General features: G+C 44.6%; 1 protein-coding gene across 1 annotated transcript in view; it reads right to left on the bottom strand.

Annotated features, from left to right (window-relative positions):
- otog (otogelin) overlaps positions 1 to 19,144 on the bottom strand; it is a 56,893-nt gene that overhangs the window by 17,007 nt on the left and 20,742 nt on the right. Inside the window, exons 22-36 of the mRNA XM_020051418.3 lie at positions 18,396 to 18,470; positions 18,229 to 18,272; positions 17,413 to 17,569; positions 10,404 to 10,511; positions 9,479 to 9,617; positions 9,119 to 9,253; positions 8,751 to 8,897; positions 7,742 to 7,861; positions 7,449 to 7,565; positions 6,735 to 6,891; positions 6,365 to 6,391; positions 5,927 to 6,094; positions 4,946 to 5,224; positions 2,906 to 3,023; positions 276 to 355 (exon numbers count right to left, since the gene is read on the bottom strand). Coding sequence (XP_019906977.3) covers positions 276 to 355; positions 2,906 to 3,023; positions 4,946 to 5,224; positions 5,927 to 6,094; positions 6,365 to 6,391; positions 6,735 to 6,891; positions 7,449 to 7,565; positions 7,742 to 7,861; positions 8,751 to 8,897; positions 9,119 to 9,253; positions 9,479 to 9,617; positions 10,404 to 10,511; positions 17,413 to 17,569; positions 18,229 to 18,272; positions 18,396 to 18,470 — 1,871 coding nt within the window. The remainder of the gene's footprint in view (positions 1 to 275; positions 356 to 2,905; positions 3,024 to 4,945; positions 5,225 to 5,926; positions 6,095 to 6,364; positions 6,392 to 6,734; positions 6,892 to 7,448; positions 7,566 to 7,741; positions 7,862 to 8,750; positions 8,898 to 9,118; positions 9,254 to 9,478; positions 9,618 to 10,403; positions 10,512 to 17,412; positions 17,570 to 18,228; positions 18,273 to 18,395; positions 18,471 to 19,144) is intronic.

Below are 19,144 nucleotides of genomic sequence, written 5' to 3'. Positions count from 1 at the left end.
TGGCTCCAGATAAATTGGAAGACAACATGCAAGACTTACAGGACAGAAAAGAGAGTCAAGGGTCACCAAAATATTTTTCCCCAAGGCCCACACTTTTTTCACATTTAGAAAAATTAAATTACGGGACCTATGAAAATTAATTAGGTTCCGTTTCTTTTGAATGTAATAGTTCCGGTACTTAATTAGATACAGACCAGACAAAGGTATCCCCATGTATGCATCTTGGCAGATCAAAATGAGCAGTAGAGAGAAAAGTGGAAGGTTTTGCTACTCACAGTCTTCCGTGTGGACACATCTCTGTGTGACCTCATCCAACACCATGTGATCTGGACACAGAGGCTGACATCCCTCCACTCTACAGAGAAAACAAAGGGTGTATGAAAAACTATTGCAAGTGTGACAGAGTATTATCGGCGATTTCCCTTGTCACTCCATTTCCATTCTCATTGGTTGGCTTGTGTAGCTTGCTGGTGGGGTGGGGGGTGTGTATCAGTTATTTTGCTTACCCATACCATATTTCTATTGTGTTAATGGAAGGTTTTGGGAGGGGTAAAAGCCTTCTATCATTTAGTCTCTCGCCACCAGCCGGTAGCGGTCCAGCCTATATTAGACTGATGTCTGCACCCATGCCGAGGATTGAGGGTTTTGGGGAAACGGAGGATGCTACTCGCGTCGAGACTCGTCACATTGCCTGGTGTGACCGTCTCTCCAAACCCAGGGAATGGGGAGGTTTCTATTGATTTGACTGCGGGCACTGCACGTCAAATTGGCCACTCCGCCTGGGGAAGACATTGCCCCTTGTTTCGAGTCCAAGGTATGTGGCGGTGTTGTGAGGAAACACAATGCCGCTCTAATTCTGTGGACGTGTTTTGCCTTGGAGTTGAGGTCTGATGTCAAGGAGCCAATGGACTTTAGGGGTGATGGCTCTGAGAAATGCACAATCTATGAATGGGAGGAGATGAATTACATGCGGGAAAAAAAGGGTCATCTGTAGTGAGCCAGGCGGAGGAGGGCTTGAGTAGGCTAAAGGGCAGAGCCAGGGATGTTGTTAAAGTGGGCCTACGTAGGAACCACTCTGTTGGTTTGTCTGTCGGCCCGAGTACCGTTCCTGACATAATAAAGCAACATTTCAGTGACACTGTTATCTCAAACAGGACCCTAGCTGAATTTTATGCCATTTCACCTATGACCGGGGAGCAGCCATTTGACTACTGGCTCAGGCTGAACAGGGCTATGGACGTTACTTTGGACTGTTTGAAGAGACCGAATAAGAGTATTGAAGATCCTTCTCGTGAGCTCACAGTAATGTTCACCAGACATTGCCCAGACCCTGAGCTGTCAATAATATTCAAGTGTAAACCTTTACAGCAGTGGAGTGCCTCAGAAGTTCATGAGAGGCTGGATGAGCATTGGAGAGAGGAGATACTCACTCCCACCAAAGGTTGCCCAGCCATCCCAAAAATGAAGGCCAGAACGATGACCTGATCTTAGGCAGTAATCTACTGAAACACTTGATCGACCATCTCAAGATGACAGGGTGATGTCTGGGAGAAGATGTCCACACGTCAGAGTGACAATATTGAGGAGAGCAAGATGGTCAGCATGGTGGCTAATGTGGAGAGATGGAGATACAGAAGTACTGTGCCCTACAGGGCGGGAACAGTGAGACTGAAGAGTGCTGTGACTTTGGAGCCTGTGCAGGAACTTGTAGTCTGGGGAAGACTACGAGATACGCAGAACATCTCAGCTGGCAGTGCGGTCATCATTGATCCCAGAAGTTCAAGGTCATCACCAAGGTCAGATTTCTACAGTCCCAACCATTCTAGTTGGCTAAACAGAGAGTCTTGTGGTGTCTTAGATTACCCAGGGTTGACTGACATTGACACTGACACATGCAAACTGTCTCTGGGTTGTAAGGAGAAGCTCATCCAGCTCATAGTTGAGAACGAGGCCATCTTTTCCAGGCATAAGTTGGACGGTGGGAAAGCAACGCGTTTTCTACACGTTATCAAACTTACCAGACTTACCTTCCCCTAATCAATATGAGAAGCTCAACCAAGTTCTTAGGGCATGTAATCAGTGCCGATGGTGTTGCTGCAGATTCTGAGAAGGTGCAGACCATTACATGTGTGACTGAAACTGACCTTATGGAAGACATCACTGATGTCCCACCTCAGAAGAAACGAAGGTCCTTTCTTGGGACGGTAGTATACTACCTACACTTCATTGAGGGCTGGTCGACTATGGCTAAGCCTCTCTTTGTGCCCACGCGGGCAGTAAAGACGACACTCAGTGGTCAGGAAGTTGACAGCAGCTGATTGGATGATGTAGTGTAAACAGGCTTTACTCCAGTTGAAGCAGGCGCTGATGGACAAGGTGTTGTCGGCCCATCCCAACTCTGACAAACCTTTCTTGCAGTCTGTGACTTTCAAAATAAAACCTCCCATTTTGCTCAGGATGTATACCATGTTGTTTGTGTATGTATGTATTATGCACAACACATAAGAAAATCACGATCATGCTGTAACTCCCTCAGCCATAAAATACCAAGTTTGACTGCAACTGCTTTAGATGACATGGGGTACATATTGGCACAAACATGACATAGAAATATTTTAGGACCCTTTTTCTTCAAACCTTGGAGTGATTAAATCAAGTACGCCAAATAATGTTTAAAACTAGAACATCTGAGGAGATCCATGGAGAGGTTTTAGGAAACCCTGAGCTAAAGATTTACAGCAGATTTTGCCATTGTCTCTGTTAAAGTAGGTCACATTCCAAATGGAAGCCTATCCTCTATGTAGAACACTACCTTTGATCAGTGTCCCGGCCTAAAGCAGTATAGAACTTAGGGAATAGGGGGCTATTTTAGGACACACAGTGGTGTCACTTTGTGCAACCTTACTTTGGAATGGTGACACATGCCGTCCTTGAAGGGTCACTGCATGTTCTGAAGCAGGGACTGACGCACGACTCATACCTCCACTGGCATCGAGGACCTGTGGGGCTGTCCGACACAGAGCCTGAGGGAAAATACCAAACTTGATGTAAGGATGTTGCGTAACATTATTTGAATGGGTTGAAAATAAGCACTTGGTAAAGGTGAAGAAAGAGAGATTTGTTGTTGTTGACATTTTACTTCAAAGTAGTTACCCCAAAATAAGACGTGCCAGCAGTGTCCTTGTGTGTTTGTGAATGCCATCACCTTCTAGTGAAGCTAGTAGAAATTAGTTGAAAATAACACCTATACTACTACCATCATGCTTTACTGATCTCAGGAACGTCCATAGCACAATGGAGACTGTGTGCTTGTGTCTCTGAAACAAGATGTTGGTAAATGTGGAAAACATATTTTTTTCCACATTGTCAGTAAACTGTGCTTCAGCACAAAATGGTCACAATGAGAAAATGTAACCCCTGTGGCAAATTCTATAGCAGGGTCTCTGGTGGGTTCGAGGGGGCATCACTCCTTAGAGGCCATCATCTGGACTCTGCCAAACCCCTTCGGACCTCCTCTGGTCGGCTATGTTCGGCATCCACTGCTGTCAGCGAGAAACCCAATCTGCCTCTGCCCGTGTGGACTCTGCTATGCTGGTAAAACTTTTCCATTAACTAAAACAAATCGCTGACATATTTTTAGCCCCTGTAATTTCCCAGCCTGCATCGGTAGCAGCGGCAGGACAGCTCTGAGCGAGAGGTTAAGGCAGAGGGTGTTCAGAGCTCTATAGATCTCGTTTACTTTAATACTGCGACATCGACAGATCAGTTTATTCATCCGATGTGAAAGTTGGTTAATACGATAAAAGAACCACAACGGCCCAGTATTGGACCCACTTGTTCCCTGTTCCCCTTCCCGCAGTCGAATGTTTCAACCCTGGGCATTAGCCGCGGCGAAGCCCCTGTCTTGGTATGTGTGAACTAGGAGCTGGTCGGCCTTTGTTGGGAAAAGCCTCTGGTCTGGGGGGCCAGGCATGGCAGAGCCATAGCATGAGGCAACCCACCCCTCTACCAACACCCCACTAACACCACCCAACTCCCACTCCACCCCTCTAACACCACCCCACTAACACCACCCCACTCGCACTCCGCCCCTCTAACACCACCCCACTAACACCACCCCACTCCCCCTCCGCCCCTCTAACACCACCCCACTAACACCACCCCACACCCCCTCCACCCCTCTAACACTACCCCCCTCCCCCTCCACCCCTCTAACACCACCCCACTCCCCCTCCACCCCTCTAACACCACCCCACTCCCCCTCCACCCCTCTAACACCACCCCACTCCCCCTCCACCCCTCTAACACCACCCCCCTCCCCCTCCACCCCTCTAACACCACCCCCCTCCCCCTCCCCCTCCACCCCTCTAACACCACCCCCCTCCCCCTCCACCCCTCTAACACCACCCCCCTCCCCCTCCACCCCTCTAACACCACCCCCCTCCCCACTCTACATCTCAACATGTCTGTGATTAAAGGCACACATCAGCCATTCGCCACTCGCCAATGACAAAAGCTGTCGTTTCTCCCCGAGGTGGGAGTGTGCCGGGCAACAGCTGCAGGGCCTTGCCGTTTGGGGTGCCGTGCCTGCGCCACCAAGCCCCCACTAAGGGGCCGTGGTTAGGAGGTCTGGGGGGTTGGCAGGGCAGAGGCCCTTTAAGACCAGGGGGTTAGTAGCCCAAACTCCAAAGCGAGAGTTTTTTGTCTCTGGTCCTCAGCTGTCACCCAGTCTTGACACAGGCAGCACATAATGGGATGCAGCTGGTAGCTGGAGCACAACGTGACTCATCTTCACCAAGAGCTTCTGACGTTCAGAACGGCCATTTTGAAAATTCTCTCATCAAAATAAAGGCTTCGTTGTTAGCATGAATAACTGTCAATGCCAAACATGTCAAACCTTCTCTTGTCACGCAGCCTCCCCAGGCCTCTGGTCCCTCCTACTCACCGGTCAGTTTGAAGAGTGTCGCTTTGCGGAATCCGTCGGTGTGTTTGTACTTCATGAGGTGGATCCAGGATGACGTGAAGTGGAGGAAGAAGCGTGGCCTGGTGAAAGCCTCCAGGGAGACGTAACCCTGGATCCAAGTGTCCCGGTGCAGGACGAACGTAGCCGCGTCCCAGAATGCTTCACTCTCGTCCCACTTGCTCAGCCTAACATGGCCACTGCGATTCGCCACCAGGAAGTAGTTAGGTCTTTTTGAAGCCTCGAATGACACCAGCGATGTGTCTGGAGGAAATGCATGCTGATTATTGAACTGTATTACTTTTTAAAGGGTTGATCAAAGTTGAATGATGCAAAATGCGAAAGCATTATTTTACATGCATGTGACCCAGGTCTGTTTGGTGTGTGATTGGTCGGGTAACTATGGGCTATCCACTATAGGTTGTTGACACTTTAGGTGACATTTCTAGCCGCAGGCTTGCTATTGCTAACTTGCCCTCGCTGATCATTCGCTCTGTCTGCCTTACTGGTACCATGGTACAGTGTAGAGGAAACAGAGTAGCTACCATGGTACAGTGTAGAGGAAACAGAGTAGCTAGGATGGTACAGTGTGGAGGAAACAGAATAATGACTGATTGCGTAGTCGCTGGTGATGGTAAATCGTTGGGCTAATCCCAGCTAAAGATGCTTCTCTCGTCCCCAACACTTGGCAACTCCACTTATTCAACAAATTTAGCAGACATTCTGGACAAAATCAGCTGTGGCACTTTGTTTTAACATGGTTTCTTTGTCCTGACGTCGGCATCCTGACTGTCCCCACATTTTGCACATTTTAGATTTAGACATTTAAAAGACGCGTGATCTGGCTGGGGATCAGATCTGATTGGCGTAAATAGATCAGGACCAAGGATGTGTTTAGGAGTATAAACTAGGCTAGAGACGGCGTATGCAGAATGCAGTGCAGGTGACATGGAGACCTCCTCTCACCATGTGGACGTGCTCTGCTCAGTCCAGGGGTCATCATGAAGAGGGACATGATCCCGGCTTTGGTCGGTTCTCCTTTGTTGGCGAACACTGTTCCACTGGACCGGTTGGCCGCTAGGACAGCGCTTTTCTCCCGGTATGTCACCAGCCTGTAGGGGCCTTTACCCAGCACTTGAGGAGGAGGATGAGGAGGAGAGGAAGAACAAGACGTTGTTGCGGGGAATCCTTTACTGTACTGACTGGTGTCCAGAATGGCCAGCTGATCGGTGCACAGACAGCGCCCTCTTGTGGTTCACTCATAACTGTACAGTAGTAAGTACTGAATATTGTCCATTACATTCTTAAGTATATTCAAAGGTAAATTACGTTGGTCGAGGGCAAAAATAAATGAATTATCAGATTTTATGACAAATGAGAAATAGGTGAAGATTACGTGTGTACCTTTGTTGTAGTATTCACAATCGTAGGCTGCAAAAACAAAACACAAAAGAGTAAGTAGTCAGTAAACTCGCCAAGAGAAAAGTATTGCATTGCGGTTTTATATTTCCCATCAAGGGCCTTGCTCACTGCCTTGCTCACTGCCTTGCTCACTGCCTTGCTCACTGCCTTGCTCACTGCCTTGCTCACTGCCTTGCTCAATGCCTTGCTCACTGCCTTGCTCAATGCCTTGCTCAATGCCTCTCTCAGACATACAACGACAGACGATTCACCTGAACCAGCGACGTTCAGTTATTGGCCCGTTGCTCTTCCCATAGGCTGTAAAGAACATAGGTGAACTCCCACGACACCCTCCCAGTTTCCCTGGACTTACGGCAGGTTGACGGGGAGCGCCAGTCCACGGCGACCCCCTGGTGGCAGCATCGGTGGGCATAGGCCGCCACGCTGGTGCAGAAGCACTCGCAGTCTCCGCCGCGACTACAGCCACACGTATCGGCCAGGCAGTTGGTGTAGAACCACGTCACGTCCACCTGGAAGGAGGGCAGAGAGAGAAGCCGGGGGGCGATCGGTCGTGAGTTTCAGCGTCTGAGTTTGCCGCCGTGTGTTTGGCCCCCTCCCTCAGTCTGACCAGTCTCAGGCCCTGCTTTTGTAGTGTTGCATTAGAGCGTGTGATGGGGGATTACCGACAGACTAAAATATACACTGAAATACACGTTGGCATCCAATGACTCCTGAATCCTGGGAGGACTCGAACCCATGGCTAACGCCTCAGAACTACCTGGCTTGACAACCCCTAGCGGTCCCCGCCCAAAGACCTCTCTGTTGTGTTGCAGTTCCTGCCTGATGATTCCAGCCATCACACGTGACTGCTGTAACTAGGCCGCCGATACAGCCAACCTGGTCTTCCCTTGTCCTTGTCCAGCTGATCAGCTTTACGGCTGATCTGGATCCTGCCTAAAGACTCTGGACACAGGCCGTCTGTACTTTTTGACCCACGGTTCACTGTTCAGTCCCTCACGCGCACACAACATAGCCTCAGCCGTCTCTTCCATTGGCTGAGCAGCTGGTTGTCATTCCCAAAACTCACCACCGGGTGGCAGACTTGGAAGACCTCACTGAGCAGGACTCCACACTGCCTCTTAGCAAACGGCTCTCTCAGGGGGTTTAGGGTGCAGGGGTGTCTGGTATCGGGGCTGTTCACACACTGAAAACATACACAACTGCTGTAAGTAGGCTGCCAACACACTTGTGGATGCACACACACACTTTGACTGTTAAAACGTGTACTGTATATTGCGCACACACACACACAGACAGACATAGACACACATACAGACACTGTTCTTATCTTAAACACAAAACAAGAAAACGCCACTACACCTCTGCAGCTGTCCAGCTGTTTCCGAACTCCTGGGGAGTAGCAGAGTCGATGTTCTCAGGGGTCCTCATCTCATTGACCGTCCGCTGGTCAAAGTTCCCACAGAGACCACTCAGCTTGCCCTGAACACACGGAATTCCCATTAACACCATGGACACCCCAGCGGTCAATTACAGACACTGTGTGAAGTCAGTGGTGAGTGTTACACAGGGGACCCCCCCCTAGGCAATTAAAACCGAATGAATATAGGTTCAACTATGTACAGTGGGAATAAAGCTAGTGCACTGGATTAAATCCAACACACCCGACGCAACTAATCAGAGGCTTGATGACTGGTTGAATCAGTTGTGATGGAGATCAAAGAGGACTGGGTGGTGAAATATCAGGAGGAAACAGCCAGGTCTCTGTAGTTCACGGTATTTGTGTGACTCTAGCGATGCGAACAACCAGGGACGGAGTACATTCCATCTGAATTACAGTCAGTAATTTAATTAAATGCCATAATTGCCCTGTAACTAATGAAGTAACGGATGTACAGATATTAGCTACATGTTATTATGGTTGTTGAATCAGTTATTATTCAGCAACTGGAACAAGGACTGTGAAATGACTCATTTGGCAGCGGAATTCTTTTCCATAAACGTGATTATATTATCAGTGATGAATACCAAAATGTGACCTACATATGACGTAAAAACTCTGGATAGCAACTGTACATCTAAGGCTTTCTGCTGCTGCGTTAAGGAATGTCGTGTTTTCTTAAATAAAATTTGTGGCAAAATGGAGACTGTCAAAATCAAAACAATCTGCTTTGAACTGACTTTATGAGCAAAAATATCCTATTACCACTTTGTTGCTAATTGTGCCACCAGAATAAATGTTTTGAAATAATATCAAATGGATTAGTTGGATTCAAGGGACAAGTTGCTTTTCAATGCTTCTTAATGTGGAAGCACAGTTGACTGAACGGAAATCAGTCTCCAAACCCTGCTAACAGCCCCACTCCCTGACCTGCCAGCGTGCTCCAGCCTGAATATGGACAGTGGTCTTGTGGTCCCAGAGTACGGTCAGGTCCTCCTCTGGAACATGGACCACAGTGAAGTACCCGGCGCTCCATATGAAAACCTCCTGCTTCCGGTCCATCACACTGGATGGGTTCTAAACACAAGGGAAAAATGGAATTAATGGACAGGACTTAGATAAGGTTTATAAACAGGTCAAATTAGCAGGGGGGGGGGGTAGTTGCCCCTGCTGTCTTTTTAAACCAAATTTGAATGGATTTATACCAAGCCCATCAACAGGAGTCCAGTGACCAGCATTCACCAGACCACCCCCAACAAACCAACTGGTAATGTTCAGTATCAAGAGCATGCACTCACCGGTTTTCCGCTGTCATCGTCAAAAGCAATGAAAGATCTGCCGATGTTGATGAGCAGAGATTTCCTGCAGATGACACCGCTGTCGTAACAGTCTACGTTCTCTGCCATCACGCTCATCATCAGATCACCACTGCTCTGTAAGCGAGGTGGAAAAATAAATGTGAACTAAGCTAAGCCAAGACCGAACTGAACAACTGAAATGCATGAAAGGGCAACCATAACGCTCACCCTATAACAGTGTATTAATTAACACTTTCATCTCTGCTCTAGATTTTTGTAACAAATTCATGAACTGAATTGAAGTTCATTACATCCATTCATTAAACTCGAACTTGAATCCCGGTAATGCGACTCTTATACCTTAACCAAGTAGACTTTACACGCGCCAACGTAGTCAAAAAGCAGACCATCGAATGTCCTGTAGTGGCGATCTCCATAGGTGGTACACATGGACGGACACGGACGGAACACGCACTGGAATGTACCATGTTGGCAGACACTGAAAGAGACGGGCACGGCGTCAACCAGCACGAATTAGTACCAACCAGTAGGCTAACTGCAACCACTCAATGCAAGCACTTTCATCCATAACAAATGGCTGCCTTTTTGTTTGGGAGGCCAGCGATTATCGTTCGCCGAAAAGTGGGGATCTTGTCAGCTGCCAAATGTTGAATCACCACCTATCATAGGGCTATCACCCGGATCCTTATCTTCCTCTTTCCGTCACTAACTGTCAGAATTTAAAAAAAATTGATGGAGGGTTGAAAGAAGGATAGGAAAGACAGATCACTGTGAGAACGTTTCACTGGCCGGTGAGAGAGTCGCCCCAATGAAAGACCTTTACACAAGGAAGGGTTCTGTAATCTGGAGGCTGTGAGGTGATTTTCTCTGACAGATAAAGGAGGGTTATTTATATCAGATGAATAGTCTCACTGTGGGTCCAATCTGTAGAGGTCTCATCGCTCCAAGCACAGGGATTTGTCTTCAATCCGGGCGCACATTGTTAGCTGTTGCGAAGTGCTGAGTGAGCACATTTTTCTCTGACCTGGACACTCTAAAAGTCAAAGCTGTCTGAATGAGAGATCTTATAAGGAGTTTAATGTAGACGAGTGGTGTTTCTCTGTGCAATTCTTCTGCACAAGAATTTATCTAAGATATGTGTGTCTTGTACTGAAACTGTAGATTATTATGTTATACTTTCTGAGTTTAGTTCCATAGAGGTGCGGTTTGGTTAGATTTGTTTTTTATCTCCTGAAAGAATAAAGTACATTTGTTCTAATCTTACCAGTGATGACAGGGGGATGTAACTTTGTCTCCTGGATAGTATTCTTTTCCTTTCCAGAGGCAGGGGCACGCATCCGGTTCAAAACACTCATCGCCATGTTTCAGCAGTCTAGGAATCCAACACACACACACAGAAACTTAAAATTGTCAGTTGAATTCACTTAGTAAGAACTGACGCTGTTGAATTAGCATTTTCACACATATGCATAGAGATAGAGATATCAGGTATATACGAAGTCCACCTGGAACCCAGATCTTTGGCCTGCTCTGTGCCAAGTGGCCTGATCAACAGGGGGGGCCTGTCTAGGTTCAGTGACTACAACTACAGCCAGGATATGAGAGGGTTTCAGGGATGGGCAACTCTGGATGAAAAGGGGCAACACTCGCTACATGAGAAAACCAGACGATTAGGATTCTCAGAGATAGAGAGAAGCAGTCTTTGTCCGGGCCGTTCCATCGGGTTTCCACACCGTTCGAGCGACGGAGACGATAAGAATCTTGTAATATCACGGCGGCGTGGCAGTTATATCTACTGGCGAGAGACAGGAGAGGCTTGGGGCCAGCAGACAAAGAAACGACACATTGAATGCTCTGGCTACAAACCTCGAGGTTCATCTGTGTAAAGCTACACTGCAGATAAAGTGGTGTTAACAGCTTTCTTTATCTGTCCGCCAAGCCACTGGATCGATTACCCTGATCAAAGCTCCCGTAATCATCTATTCTCTGGTACGGTCTCGCTGTTCCATGGTACAATAGATATGAATAAATATTACTGAACAGAGGTGATGGTCATTCTGTAAATTAAAATATTTTACTAAGAAGTCCATGAAACATGAACTCAATGTCAATGTATTATTTTTCCAACCAATTTAAAAACTTTTTTTTTTTTTTAAACTGTTTAGTATGATTGAACGAACTCTTCAAATGTCAACATTTAAACAGTACAATTTACTAAATTATAATACAGCATTTGAACAAGACAATTAATAATAACAATCGTAAAATGTGCACAAACCTCTTTAACACATTCGCACTTGAAGCCCTGGGGAAACATATCAATTCTCCAAATTCCTGATTAAACTGCATAAATGGAGAGATCAGGTCAATGAGTCCTGAAGTTGGCGTTTGGGCGCCATCTCATTATTATTCCATCTGGAAGTGCACTGCTCCACCCAACGCAGGAGCTTGCCCACGCCACCCGATCGAGGGCCCCAAAAGCCTTGAAACGACTGGCACGAGAGTTCACCTTGCCCAGAGTCTTTACTCTTTCGATCTTTTGTTTAGGAGTATCTTATTTCCGCAAAGGAATGCCCCAATACGAAGGTGAGGAGATCTTTGGCAGTATTGGCATGTTCTGGATGTGGGAGACGGAGCCAAGCAGTGCCAGAAGGGAATTCTGCAGTGTTAATTACAGCAGTGGATCGTTTTCCCAGGATTTGTTATGACCAGATATTTAGTATGGATGGCATACAACTATATGTGTAATGCCATCACAATTTTACATACATTATAAACTGGGTGGTTTGAACACAGATTGTCTAAAAGCCATATAAAGCGTGTGAGACATTAAAAGCTGGGTATGGGCTCTAAATGCAGTTAAAAGTGATAACAGAAATAAGGCATGTATATGTCATGTATTTGTTATATACCACACCCCCTGGTGTCCCCCAGCCATAATGTATTGTTTATACACCACCATCAAAAGTGTATACAATCTTCCTGAAAACACAGCTTTCATTGATGAGAAGGCTAACATCAAGACAAATCATGTCATGTCTGTTTACAAACTTGAAATATAATTAAGTTTTAATGAGTGAATACTTATTTCACTCATCAATTTATAACATTTTTGACATACGTTTTTCTGAATTTTGTTGTTGTTATTCTGTCTCTCACTGTTCAAATAAACCTACAGTACCATTAAGATTACAGAATGAGCATTTCTTTGTCATTGGGCAAACATACAAAATCAGCAGGGGATCAAACAATTTTTTCCCTCACTGTATGTACCAAAGGTATATATATAAAAAAAAGAAAACAATGATCTCTCTTAAAAATTGGAATAAATAAAAAAGTACCAATGCCCTGGTTGCATATGTGTGCACAACCTTAATAATAGGCTTTGTAATTGTTCATATTCCACCAATTACATTCAAAATAATATACAAATTAATTTGCTTACACCAGACAACAATTAAAGGGATTCTGATTAGATCCTACAAAAACATGCTGTTTCAATAGGACTTCCTTGAATATTTCTTGGTTGCATAGTACAGAGATAACCAGGTCCACAAGGGCGTAACAAAAGATCTGTACAATCTTATTGACATTTCTGGATCATGAGAGGGATAAAAAACTATCTGAAAGCATTAAATATATCATGAAAGACTGTGAAGACCATCGTTAAAGCTAACACGACTGAAGCATGGTGGCGACAGCATCATGCTCTGGGGCTGCTTCTCTTCATCTGTAAACTCTGGTAAGGACAAAGAGGACAATGAATCAAGATATTTTGGTACAGACCTGCTACCTTCTTCCAGACAGCTGTAGTTAAAGAAAAATTTCACATTTCAACACAACATCAATCTGAAGCAAACAGCCAAATCAACCAAATAATGGCTTGCAAAAAGGATGATCCATTGTACTGGAATGGCACCGCCCAAACCTCTGTCCAATAGAAAACCGGAGCTTAAAATTTTCTACAAAGAGTGGGATGCTATTGCTAAATGTAGGTGCGCTATATTGATGGAGCCCTATCCAAATAGACTCACTGCACTAATCCTAGCAAAAGGTGCATACACTACGCATTAACTGTAGCGCATGAACAATTATGTAAACAATGCATTGACAGAGGAGGTATCCATTTGTTTTTCACTTAAAATAGTTGGTTACAAGATCCAACTGAAGCTGCATTTTCAATAAGGGAGTGTAAAACTTTGATTTTCTATGTACATACATGAGGAATCAGTGTTTGCTGAAAACCCACAATGAGAGCATATCTCTCCCTTCCTTTGTAATGGTGATAATGAAAATGTGTTGATGGTCTTATTCAAGTGAGGCATAAATAATTTTCTAAGGGGCTTTTACAGACACCTGATCTATCTACAAACCACCTGTTTGTGTCAAAAATCATAGTGAACATTTATTTCTAGAATGAAGAGAGAGGAGAGTGGGATTAAGGCATTGGACAGAATTACACATAAACATAACAGGCTGGCCTGGGAACGCCTCCCCCGGAAGAGCTAGAGGAAGTGTCTGGGGAGAGGGAAGTCTGGGCATCCCTGCTTAGACTGCTGCCCCCGCGACCCGGCCCCGGATAAGCGGAAGAAGATGGATGGATGGATAACAAGCAGAATGTCTCAGCTCACATAACAGATTCATTCCCAACAATGTCTACAGAAACAGATTTATGCCCAACTATCTCTACAGAAACAGATTTATGCCCAACAATCTCTACAGATACAGATTAATGCCCAACAATCTCTACAGAAATAGATTTATGCCCAACAATTTCTACAGAAACAGATTTATGCCCAACAATCTCTACAGAAACAGTAAATGCCCAACTATCTTAACAGAAACAGATTAATGCCCAACAATTTCTACAGAAAAAGAGGTGAAGACAGAAGAAAATAATGAGATAATACATTTTGAACATGCTCTTATCAGAAGGAAGATCATATGAATGGATTGAGGTTTTACAATTGTCTTACTACAAATCAGAGAGAAAGATAAAGATGAGACTGAAATAAAATAAATAAAATATGAACTGAGTTTGCAATATTTAGCTTATTCTGAATATGGTTTAATAAAACACCTTTACTGCTATAATGCAGCAATCACTTTATGATTATCCAATACAGAAACAAATATATTACAGGCTGGCTGTACAGTCCTGAATGCACCTTCTGACTTTCATCAACATTAATTGTGTTCAAGCTAGTAATGAATGAATGGTCCACATCTTAGTTTGTAAACACAGTGTGCCATTGTGACAACACAATGGGGTTTAGCTGTCAGCACATGAACTAATGATTTCCCAGTATATATTTTTTTGAAGTCTTAGCTAGTACTGAGAAATCACTGTAGCTGACAAGTAGTGGAAATGGGGCAATGACCGCAGGGTTCAGCTGAAACAGTCAACACCAAGCTATATATAAGTTTGTATTTAACCTGCAGACATGGGTGCCACTGCTGTAGTAAGGCTGTCCCCCATAAACTCCCAATGGCATGTCAAACGTTTGGACATAGACTGATTAGACAGATAGACAAACCCCTAACTCCTAACCATAACCACAGCCTCCAACCTTTAAACGAGACTTTCCTGTACCAGGCAGATATTAAACACCAAGGACAGGCCACTGTCTGCTTGGCGGGATGCTGAGGTCATGTTCGACTAAATTGTTTTTTTATAGGTTGAGAGGTCTGTGTCACTGGAATCCATGAATCACACCTACAGAGTGCCAAGACTCCTCTTTCCATTGGTTACCTTGTCCCAGACACACGTCCCTCCCTCCAGTCCCCAATTTCCAGTTTCTTCCTCTCTCACTGATCCATCTTGGATATCAGGTCTTGATAATCTTCCCTTTAACAATGTATCTTTTTCAAGCAGAAAGAATGACTGACAAACCAAACTTGATTTGTTAAAACCTTGGAATCCTTCAACCTTTAAAAAATGACAGGTTTTGTATCTGTACAATCTCAAAAAAATTAAATAAAGTACTTATTACACTAGAGCATTACCCTTTTAAGTTCAGGGTAAAAACCTTTTTGAATATTTTGAGATCCACAAACTCTGTGGAAAGGGTTCTACTTAGAACCACCTGGAAACAACTTTATGGTTCTAGATGGCACCTTTTATGTCAGATCCTATGGACTGTAGAACTCTATAGGCTACTTCTAGTGCACACTGAACCCAAATACTGGTGGTTTGAAGTGCCGGATATCTAGTTTTCTAGGTCATGGTAAAGTATCTAGATATCTCCTTTTCCGATCTAAGAGACGAGAACACTTCAGAGGATAAGGATCATCAACTACAGGATTTTCCCAGGGGTGTGCCTGATCACATGCTGAATAAAAAAACAGAGTGATAGATGGTACATTGCTGGACCTTTGTGCAACATATCAAGATTTCAAATGTGACCAGTCTAAATCTACACAGAAGTGAGATAAGCTTGGTTTAGCATGCATAATGTGTTTATCAATGAGACCCTTAATGTTCTCATCAGAGTGACTCTTAAAAGTATTTGGTTTCATTTAATAATACAGCCACTTAACCTTTGTAGGGTATTAGCAGGATCGGGTGACATCATTCTGCTCTATATTCAGTGTTTTATCTGGATCAGATGGCTTTAATCTGCCATATGTCTGGCTGTCTCTGCTCATCGGCTGGGGGCGTAATGAGATAGGAATCCCGTGGTTACGAATAGCTGTCCAACATCATACGAAGAGCAGCCACTCCTAGGTAAGGTGACGACTATCTACTTCATTAGGATCATTTGTGAAATCAGTATCAGCCAGTGATGAAAGATTACTAAGCAAATCCAGGCACACAGTCCAGGGAAGGCCAGTCTAAAGAATAGTAGCATGTGGGTTGAATTCGACCCTATAATCAGTGTTGATGTCTTGTATCAACAGCATGAACTGAGACTTTCTTGTCTGAACCAGAAATAAACGCGTTCATAGTTGTACTCAGTTACAGAGTTATTCCAGTATAGCTCTGAAAACGACTATGGGTAACTGCCACCGTTCAGCTTCAGCATTCAGTATAGGCACCCAGGACATATAGGCACCCAGGACAACAGCCGAAAAACTGGACAAAAATGGTTAATATGATTCATCGTAACCAGATAACAACCACCTCTGTGAGAGGTAGCTGGAAAAACTGTAGGTGGGGAGGAGTATCGCTACGCCTCCTTCTGCCATTACTCAGAGGTCATCCCGTCAGAGTCTTAGAGGTCATCCCGTCAGAGTCTTAGCCAGCCCACGGAGCAGTTGAACTCAGACTCAAACACCCACAGAAGCACATACACTCAGTGACTGCCACAGATCACTGGCTCCTGAATATTTGGTCGATGATTTCCCGACGACCCACAGACTGACAAACCTGTTAGCCACACTGAGATTCTGCAGGAAAATCCCAGCTGGCTTGTGTGGACCACCACAGCTCTTGTATGGTTATGTATCTAGGCATTTTACATCATCAACCTTTACCTTATCGACTTTTACATCATCAACCTTTACATTATCGACTTTTACATCATCAACCTTTACATTATCGACTTTTACATCATCAACCTTTACATTATTGACTTTTACATCATCAACCTTTACCTTATCGACTTTTACATCATCAACCTTTACATTATTGACTTTTACATCATCAACCTTTACCTTATCGACTTTTACATCATCAACCTTTACATTATTGACTTCTACATCATCAACCTTTACATTATTGACTTCTACATCATCAACCTTTACATTACCGACCTTTATATAATTGACTTCTACTTCTTCGACCTTTGCATTATGAACTTTTGAAGTGTCAGCCTTTAATCATCAACTGCTACATTTTCCCTTACAATCCGACCTATTCCACATTGGCTTGCTCCAGGATCTGAAAGATAATACTACGTTTGTCCAACTTGATGTCAGGTGGCTCCTCACCCGACAAGAAGTAAATTATCCAAAAAAAAATTAACAAACCATGATTACATTTTTTAGACAATCTTTACAAACATCCACAAACTTTAACCACTGCCAAATGAAAATCAATAATTAGGGCATTTGAGCATGTTCAAAAAGAATATTTAAAACCCGTGTTCGGTTCGATGCTACTGGATGTTTGATTTTTGGAGAAAGAAAAGTTATGCTGACACTTCCTGATAGCTGCCTAGCCAGTGGTGGCTGCTGCCAGTGAAAGTCCATAACGGCCCGACCGAGGAGAACTGAATGATGGATTACAGTACACGCTGTCGTGTGGGGGGGGGACGTTCGAAAGTACTCACCCATGGGGGCACACACATCCAGGGACGCAGGGCTCGTGAGCTGAACAGGTGAGGTTGAGCAGGTGGGACTCGCAGGTGTGTTCACAGCCCAGTCCCCCTCCCGGACTGAGGCCCTCCACACAGTCGACGTACGTCTGGCCCAGGGGACACTGCTTGTCTGGAGGGGGACACGGTGCAAATGCGTACCATTGGCCGGAGGACGTCGACCGGTTTGTATTTCAGATTGTCGTGCATGCGTCGCACAACCGATAAGGGTCACAACATCTCTCGTAGAAGGACGGAATATAACAACGTTTCCGTCAAAAGTTAATGTCAAGCTTCAAAAAAGAGAAATAAAGGCCACGTAGTGCTTGTGGCGTGCGGTCTCTCACAAACCATGTGGTTTTGAATCCTGAATGCTGATTGGCTGATAGTTGTGGTATGCGATGCGTTGTGCTTACCGGTTCTTGACCGTGGTATATTGGCCATATACCATACGCCTTTGTGTCATATAGCTTAATTATAAGTTGAGGGTGTACAGATGTTGTAAATTAATTTGAGCACAGCAACAAACAACAGTCAAGCAGTAACAAGCAATCTAAATAATATTCAAGATTATAATTAATAATAGGGGTTGATACATTTCTTTGTTAGGGCAACTTAAGTCAGACATTTTAGAGGATATTGCAAACATTACAAGCATTTCTTAGACCTAGAATACATATTTGCATATCCTGTTGTGCAAGAAAATCCCTACAGAAACAGGATGATCATATTATAGACACATCTGCAACATGATTCAACAACATTCAGGTAATTCTCCCTGAGGTAACTTACCGACAGCAGAGCTTAGAGAGACAAGCTTTCCATCTTGGCAAAGCCTAAAATGAAAGAGAGAGGCATACGCCTTGTCTTTTCAACACAGAACAAAAAGATATGTTTCTTCAGTCCCGAGAAACGTTCATTGGCGGTTTATTGGATTTAGATGAGGAGGCGGTTCTTACTGTACACCTGACGACGTCATGATCACATCTCCCGGAGCGTAGTCCGCTCCCAGGAAACTACAGGGACACGAGTGCCTGTCGACAGACACACACACACGTTTACAGACACAGGAAACACGTGCACACACACACACGTTTACAGACACAGGAAACACGTGCACACACACACACGTTCACAGACACAGGAAACACGTGCACACACACACACGTTTACAGACACAGGAAACAAGTACACACACACACACACACACACGTTTACAGACACAGGAAACACGTGCACACACACGTTTACAGACACAGGAAACAAGTACACACACACACACACACACACACGTTTACAGACACAGGAAACACGTGCACACACACGTTTACAGACACAGGAAACAAGTACACACACACACGTTTACAGACACAGGAAACAAGTACACACACACACACACACACGTTTACAGACACAGGAAACACGTGCACACACACACGTTTACAGACACAGGAAACACGTGCACACACATGGACAAGTATGCACAAACACGCATAAACACACAAATACACACACACACACACGCACACATACAGAAAAATGAACCAAAACATGGTTGTAAAATAAAAACGGTTTGTTGCTAACAAGCTGTCAAGTGCAGCACTTTATTTACACCATTTCCATGACATTCCTTCTGAAGAGGCCGGCAAGACAAAGAGAATCTTCAGACAAATAATAACACCAATCTCTACCCTTATCTAAAATGGCC

The sequence above is a fragment of the Esox lucius genome, chromosome 2 (assembly GCF_011004845.1).
Source record: "Esox lucius isolate fEsoLuc1 chromosome 2, fEsoLuc1.pri, whole genome shotgun sequence".
Taxonomy (NCBI): Eukaryota; Metazoa; Chordata; class Actinopteri; order Esociformes; family Esocidae; genus Esox; species Esox lucius.
The sequence above is the reverse complement of the archived record's forward strand: the minus strand, read 5'-3'. Positions and strand labels throughout refer to the sequence as shown.